The sequence below is a fragment of the Chiloscyllium plagiosum genome, unplaced genomic scaffold (genome assembly GCF_004010195.1).
Source record: "Chiloscyllium plagiosum isolate BGI_BamShark_2017 unplaced genomic scaffold, ASM401019v2 scaf_9178, whole genome shotgun sequence".
Taxonomy (NCBI): domain Eukaryota; kingdom Metazoa; phylum Chordata; class Chondrichthyes; order Orectolobiformes; family Hemiscylliidae; genus Chiloscyllium; species Chiloscyllium plagiosum.
This window is the reverse complement of record NW_025209172.1, coordinates 8,168-16,000: the sequence shown is the minus strand read 5'-3', so window position 1 is coordinate 16,000 and position 7,833 is coordinate 8,168. Positions and strand designations below refer to the sequence as shown.

The window sequence follows — 7,833 nt, the reverse complement described above, 5'->3', positions numbered from 1 at the left end:
CAATGAATGAATGAATGAATCAGGCGCGCTCCGGATGGGACATGCGCAGTGCATTCCAAAACCAATGAATGAATGAATGAATCAGGCGCGCTCCGAATGGGACATGCGCAGTGCGAGCTTCGCCGGGTCAGGGCGACGGCGCCGACACAAACAGCCCATCGGCGCATGCGCGGCGGCTCCCCCATCCTCCTCCTCCTCACAAAGGATGACGCCCGAATCGGTTCCCCTCCCCCGGTGGGCGGAACCCCCCCCACGCCCCGCTCCGGGCGCCACCGGCCGCCATCTTTGTAGGGGGCAATGGGCAGCTGGGCGCATGCGTGGTCATTGCAGCGATGAGATAGACCATGCTCTGGTGGAGGGTCATCTGGACCAGAAACCTCAGCTTGCTCTCTCTCTCTCCCCTCTCCACAGACATGCTGCAAAGATCCCGCTGTGGACTCCAGTAATTTTGCATTTTCAGTGCAAAACAGACCCTTTGGTCCAACCAGTCCACTAATCCCAAACTAAACTACTGCTGCTCGGATGCTGCCTGAACCGCTGTGCTCTTCCAGCACCACCAATCCAGCATCTGGTTACCGGCATCTGCAGTCATTGTTCGTACCTGGTCCCCACCTGCCTGCTCCTGGCCGTTATCCCTCCAAACCTGTCCCCTTCGTTTTAAATTGCCCGTAGCGTTAGGTGCATTAGTCAGAGGGAAATGGGTCTGGGTGGGTTACTCTTTGGAGGGTCGGTGTGGACCGGTTGGGCCGAAGGGCCTGTTTCCACACTAGGGAATCTAATCTAATGGGTGAGAGGGGAAAGATATAAAAGAGACCTAAGGGGCAACTTTTTCACGCAGAGGGTGGTTACGTGTATGGAATGAGCTGCCAGAGGGATGTGGTGGAGGCTGGTACAATTGCAACATTTAAGAGGCATTTGGATGGGTATATGAATAGGAAGGGTTTGGACGGATATGGGCTGGGTGCTGTCAGGTGAGACGAGATTGGGTTGGGATATCTGGTCGGCATGGACGGGTTGGACTGAAGGGTCTATTTCCGTGCTGGATATCTCTATGACTGCTGTGGTTCTGTTCACCGAGCTGGAAGTTTTTGTTGCAAACGTTTCGTCCCCTGTCTAGGTGACATCCTCAGTGCTTGGGAGCCTCCTGTGAAGCGCTTCTGTGGTGTTTCCTCCGGCATTTATAGTGGCCTGTCCCTGCCGCTTCCGGTTGTCAGTTTCAGCTGTCCGCTGTAGTGGCCGGTATATTGGGTCCAGGTCGATGTGTTTGTTGATGGAGTTTGTAGATGAGTGCCATGCTTCTAGGAATTCCCTGGCTGTTCTTTGTTTCGTTTGCTGCTTCTAGGAATTCCCTGGCTGTTCTTTGTTTCGCTTGCCCTGTAATGGTAGTGTTGTCCCAGTCGAATTCATGTTGCTTGTCGTCTGTGTGTGTGGCTACTAGGGATAGCTGGTCATGTCGTTTCGTGGCTAGTTGATGTTCGTGGATGCGGATCGTTAGCTGTCTTCCTGTTTGTCCTATATAGTGTTTTGTGCAGTCCTTGCATGGGATTTTGTACACTACATGAGCAAAACTAATCCTGGTAAATCTCTTCTGAACCCTCACCACCTTAATAATAATCTTCCTATAACAGGGCGACCAGCACTGGACCCAATACTCCAGAAGACGCCTCACCAGCATCTTCTACAACCTCAGCGTGAAGTCCCAACACCTCTACTCACAGGTCTGAGCAATGAAGGTAAGTGTGCTAAACGCCTTGTTAACCACTCTGTCTACCTGTGATGCAGCCTGTGATGTAGGCTGCAGTGAAAACAAGTCCCAGCTTGTGCAGTAATTCCCCGTAACTCAAGAAACTCAATTTTTGGGCACTGAATACTGGTTGCATTTTTCCACCAAAAATCACTGCATCTTCAAAGATATCCTTCCCATAGCAACCTCTTAGCACCAGCAAAAAAAATTCCAGCCTCTCCTTATCACTCAAACCCTGCATTCCTGGCAACCTCCTGGTGAGGTGAACCAGTTGAGCTTTTCCGACAGTCTTCCGGGGTCACTTTCTCAGTTCCTCGACGCCATAGAGTCACGCAGCACGGAAACAGACTCAGATATCCCTAACCTAATCTAGTCCCATTTGCCGGCACTTGGCCCATATCCCTCTAAACCCTTCCTATCCCTATCCCCATGCACCTTTTAAATGCTGTCATTGTACCACTTCCTCTGGCAGCTCATTCCACACACGCACCATCCTCTGCGTGAAAAAGTTGCCCCTTAGGTCTCTTTTATATCTTTCCCCTCTCACCCTAAACCTAGACCCTCTCGTTCTGGACTCCCCCACACCAGGGAAAATACCTTGTCTATTTATCCTAGCATTTGGCTCATATCCCTTTAAACCCTTCCCATTCAACTACCCAACGAGATGCCTTTTAAGTGCTGTCCTTGTACCAGCCTCCACCACTTTCTCTGGCAGCTCATTCCACACACACACACCACCCTCTGCGTGAAAAAGTTGCTCCTTTGGTCCCTTTTCCCCTCTCACCCTAAACCTATGCCCTCTAATTTTGGACTCATTTGCCCCAGGGAAATAAAATCTTGTCTATTTATCCTAACCACGCCCTCCCTAACTCCCCCTTCCTCTCCTTCCTGTTTGAATGCAGCTGCGGAGTGCCCTGAGAACGGGAAGGGACTCGCCGGCCGGGAATTTCGAAGCGGTCATGCGAGGGAAGGACGTGGCCCCGAGCAGTGAGGGGCCGGGCCGGTCGCGACGCAAGCCCGGCGCCGCCGGCAAGCGGCCGTGGAAGTGCGGGGACTGCGGCAAGGGCTTCGGCTACCCCTCCCAGCTGGAGGTGCACCAGCGCAGCCACACCGGGGAGAGGCCGTTCTCCTGCGCCGAGTGCGGCCGGGCGTTCACCCAGCTGTCCAGCCTGCTGAAACACCGGCAGATCCACACCGGGGAGCGGCCGTTCACCTGCCCGGACTGCGGGAAGGGCTTCGCCCGGCCGTTCAGCCTGGCGAAGCACCGGCGGGTCCACACCGGCGAGAAGCCGTTCCGCTGCTCGGAGTGCGGCAAGCGGTTCACCCAGTCGTCCAACCTGACCTCGCACCGGCGCGTCCACACCGGGGAGAAGCCGTTCCGCTGCCCCGAGTGCGGGAGGGGCTTCACCCAGTCCTCCTACCTGCTGATCCACCAGCGGGTCCACTCCGGGGAGAGGCCGTACACCTGCAGCCTGTGCGGGAAGGCCTTCGCTCAGTCGTCTCACCTCGTCAGGCACCGGCAGGTCCACAGCGAGGAGAGGCCTTTCGGGTGCCCGGACTGCGGGAAGCGCTACAAGGGCTCCGGGGAGCTCCGATGCCACCGACGAAGGCATCACTCTGACAAGAAACCGACCAGGTGCCAGTTTCAGTTCTCAGCCAGGGTCAGGCAGCGCGGGAAACAGGCCCTTCGGCCCAACTCGTAGAGATGTACAGCACGGAAATCAATTCCCCCCCCCCCTCGGCCCGACTCATAGAGTCATAGAAACGTACAGCACTTGAGACAGAACCTTCAGCCCAACTTGTAGAGATGGACAGCCTGGGAATCAAACCCCCTCGGCCCAGCTCATAGAGTCATAGAAAGGTACAGCATGGGAAACGGGCCCTTCGGCCCAGCACATCCATGCTAACCCAGATATCCTAAATTAATCCAGTCCCGTTCGCCAGCACTTGGCCCCTATCCCTCTAACCTCTTTCTATTCATGTCCCCATCCAGATGCCTTTTAAATGTTGTAATTGTATCTGCCTCCACCACTTCCTCTGGCAGCTCAGTCCATGCACACGCCACCCTCAGTGTGAAAAAGGTAATCATTCCCCTCTCACCTTTAGCCCACACTCTCCATTTTTGCACTCCCCTATCCAGGGGGGGAAAAGACCATGCTGATCCTTGCCTCTCTCGACCTTATAAGCCTCTATAAGGTCACCCTAGGAAAAAGTGAGGACTGCAGATGCTGGAGACCAGAGCTGAAAATGTGTTGCTGGAAAAACTCAGCAGGTCAGGCAGCATCCAAAGAGCAGGAGAATCGACATCCCTGAAGAAGGGCTCATGCCCGAAACATCGATTCTCCTGCTCCTTGGATGCTGCCTGACCTGCTGCGCTTTTCCATCAACACAATTTCAGCTCTATAAGGTCACTCCTCAGCCTCTGACGCTCCAGGGAAAACAGCCTCAGCCTATCCAGCCTCTCCCTGTAGCTCAAACCCTCCAACCCTGGCAGCATCCTTGTCAATCTTTTCTGAACACTTTCACAACATCCTTCCTGTAGCAGGGAGACCAGAATTGCACGCAGCACTCCAATACTGGCCTAACCAACGTCCTGTACGGTCGCGACATGACCTCCCAACTCCTGTACTCAATACTCTGACCGATAAAGGAAAGCATACCAAACGCCTCCTTCACTATCCTATCTACCTGCGACTCCACTTTCAAGGAGCTATGAACCTGCACTCCAAGGTCTCTCTGTTCAGCAACACTCCCCTGGACCTTAAAAATTAAGTGTATAAGTCCTGGCCTGATTTGCCTTTGCAAAATGTAGCGTTAACCTGAATACTCAAGCTGAAACGTTAACTCTGATTTCTCTTCACGGACGCTGCCAGACCTATTCCAGCGAGCTCTGTTTTTGTTTCCGATTGATGAGCCGCAGTCGCTGTGAGACTCGGTTCAGGGAAATGGCTCAGGTTGGTTGAGTTCACACTGAGGGGGGGGGGGGAGGCCGTTGTCCTGGAATGAGTGGAGGAAGGGAGTCACCCGAGTTCACAAGTAGCTGCCTGTTAATCACATCCGGGACCGAACCACAACCACTGGGGCTTTTATTTCTCCCTGCTGAGGTTAATTCACTAGGAAAGACCCTGGCTTAGTGGTGTAGTCACTGGATTGTTAATCCATCTGGTTCTCCAATGCCCTTCGGGGAAGGAAGCCGCCATCTTGTCACTCCAGACCCAGAGCAATGTGGTTGACTTCACTGCCCTCTGGGCAATTAGGGATGGGCAATAAAAGCTGGCCCATACAGCGATGCCCACACCCCGTGAATTAATTCTAATAAACTGTGCAGCCCAGGGGCTCATATTCAGGAAAATATATCAGCTTTGTGTCTCAGTGCTCTTCAACCTTTTGCTGTGAGGAGGTCACATTTCAGTTTCTTTTTTCTCTCTGTGTCTCTCTCTTTCGCTCACTCTCTCCCCCTCTCTCTCATGTTCTCTCTCGTTCTCGCTCTCGTTCTCGCTCACGTTCTCACTCGCGCTCTCGTTCTCGCTCGCGCTCTCGTTCTCGCTCGCGCTCTCGTTCTCGCTCTCTCTTTCTCGCTCGCTCTCTCTTTCTCGCTCTCTTTCTCGCTCGCTCTCTCTTTCTCGCTCGCTCTCTCGTTCTCGCTCTCTCTCTCGTTCTCGCTCTCTCGTTCTCACTCGCGCTCTTGTTCGCTCGCTCGCGCTCTCGTTCGCTCTCTCTCGCTCTTGCTGTCTCTCTCTCGCTCTTGCTCTCTCTCTCTCGCTCTCTCTCTTCTCAACCCTCTCTCTTTCTCTTTGTGTCTCTCTCTCTCTCACATTCTCTCTCTCTCTCTCTCTCTCTCACACACATTCTCTCTCTCTCTCTCTCACACACACACACACACACTCACTCACTCACTCACTCACTCACAGGCTCCGTGAGGTATTCTGCGTCACAGTGTAAGATGTCAGAAATTAATGGCGTCATTATCAGAGCAATGCGAAAGGATCCCATTTTCCTGACCACGTTTCAAAAAAAAAAGTCATTGTGGCCGCATGGAGGGGGGTTCGCAGATCTCACGCGCTCACGGAGTCGTACAGCACGGAAACAGACCCTTCGACCCAACCAGTCCGTGCAGTCCATAATCCCCAAACTAAACCAGTCACACCTGCTGGCACCTGGCCCATATCCTTCCAAACCTTTTCTGATCATGTCCTTATCCAAATGTCTTTTAAACGTTGTAACACATCCACCACTTCCTTTATAAATTCATTCCACATGTGAATCAGTTCTCTGTCAAAACAAATTGCCCTCTATGCCTTTTCTCCTCTCATCCGAAAAATATGCCTCCTTAGTCTTGAAATCCCCCACCCGAGGAAAAAGATAGCTACCGTTAACTCTATACCTCTCATGGTTTTATAAACTTCTATCAAGTCAGCTCTCAACCCCTACACTCCAGTGGGGAAAAAAGTCCCAGCGCCTCCTTATAACTCAAACCCTCAATTCCGGGCAACATCCTGGTAAATCTCTTCCTGAACCCTCTCCAGCTTTAATAATGTCCTTCCTGTAACAGGACGACCAGAACTGGACACAGTAATCCAGGCGAAGCCTCGCCAGTGTCCTGTACAACCCCAACACAACGGCCCTCCAGAACTCGAGGGCATAGGTTTAGGGCGAGAGGGGAAAGATATAAAAGGGACCAAAGGGGCAACTTTTTCACGCAGAGGGTGGTGCACGTATATGGAATGAGCTGCCAGAGGAAGTGGTGGAGGTTGGTACAATTTACAGCATTTAAAAGGCACCTGGATGAGTATATGAATAGGAAGGGTTTAATGGGATATGGGCCAAGTGCTGGAAAATGGGACTAGATTAGATTAGATTCCCTATAGTGTGGAAACAGGCCCTTCGGCCCAACAAGTCCACACCGACCCTCCGAAGAGCAACCCACCCTGACCCATTTCCCCTCTGACTAATGTACCTAACACGACGGGCAATTTAGCACGGCCAGTTGACCTAACCTGCCCATCTTTGGACTGTGGGAGGAACCCGGAGGGAACGAGCAAACTCCACACACACAGTTACCCAAGGTGGGAATTGAACCCGGGTCCCTGGTGCTGTGAGGCAGCAGTGCTAACCACTGAGGCACCATGCCACCCGAGATTAGATTAGGGATATCTGGGTCGGCCTGGACAAGTTGGACCGAAGGGTCTGTTTCCGTGCTGTACGTCTAGATGACTATGACTCTGCTTGCTTTGGGAACCCCCTCCACTCTTCTCTTCCCTCCCTCCATCTTCACCCCTCGAACAAGAGCGGGGACTCGTGGTGCGTCTGCGTCACTGAGATTGAGTCAGTCTGGTCAGCTGCATCGCTCCCTTCCGGCGGCCTGCCCAGACCACTCCGTCGCGGAATTTCCCCTCCCCCTGCCTGAAATCTGAACTGGCAAAGGGAGGGAGGATCGAAACCTTGAGTTCTCTTCGGGGATGCTGCCAGACCTGGGAGGAGGAAAGCTACAGTGTGGAAACAGGCCCTTCGGCCCAACAACTCCACACACCGACCCTCCGAAGAGTAATCCACCCAGAGCCATTTCCCTCTGACTAATGCACCTTACACCATGGACAGTGCAGCATGGCCAATTCACCCTGACCTGCACATCTTTGGAAACGCCTGAGCTTTTCCAGTAACCTCTCCTTGTCTCTGGTTGACAGCGGTTCATTTAGTTTTTATTTTTAGGAAAGCTGTTTTGATTGAAGAGTCAAGGTGACAAAAGTAGAGCCACACGTCAGCTTGGCACGGTGGCTTAGTGGTTAGCTCCACCGCCTCGCAGCGCCAGGGACCCGGGTTCAAATCCAGCCTCGGACAGACTTTCTGTGCGGCATGAAAACCAGGTATCCCTAACCTAATCTAGTCCCTCCCATATCCCTTCAAACCTTTCCCGTTCATGTCCTTATCCAAATGTCTTTTAAACGTTGTGACTGTTCCCGCATCCACCACGTCCTCAGGAAGTTCATTTCACGGACGAACCACACTCTGTGTAAAAAAAAATTGCCCCCTTTCCCCCCGTTCCCTTTTTTGAATCTTTCTCCTCGCACCTTAAGTATAAGCCCCCTATT

The 7,833-nt window shown here is 52.9% G+C and overlaps 1 protein-coding gene across 1 annotated transcript; it reads left to right on the top strand.

Annotated features, from left to right (window-relative positions):
• The first annotated feature begins 575 nt into the window (after positions 1 to 575).
• LOC122546765 (zinc finger protein 239-like) lies at positions 576 to 7,602 on the top strand. The gene is made up of 4 exons (XM_043685403.1): positions 576 to 593; positions 1,629 to 1,733; positions 2,647 to 3,380; positions 7,454 to 7,602. The coding sequence occupies exons 2-4, from the start codon at positions 1,728 to 1,730 to the stop codon at positions 7,482 to 7,484; spliced, it is 771 nt and encodes a 256-aa protein (XP_043541338.1). The 5' UTR covers positions 576 to 593; positions 1,629 to 1,727; the 3' UTR covers positions 7,485 to 7,602.
• Positions 7,603 to 7,833: the final 231 nt, after the last annotated feature.

Bases quoted from the DNA above. Each gene is read 5' to 3' on its own strand.
- LOC122546765 (XM_043685403.1), top strand. The intron at 3,381-7,453 runs GTGCCAGTTTCA...TTTTATTTTTAG, and splicing joins TCTGACAAGAAACCGACCAG to GAAAGCTGTTTTGATTGAAG.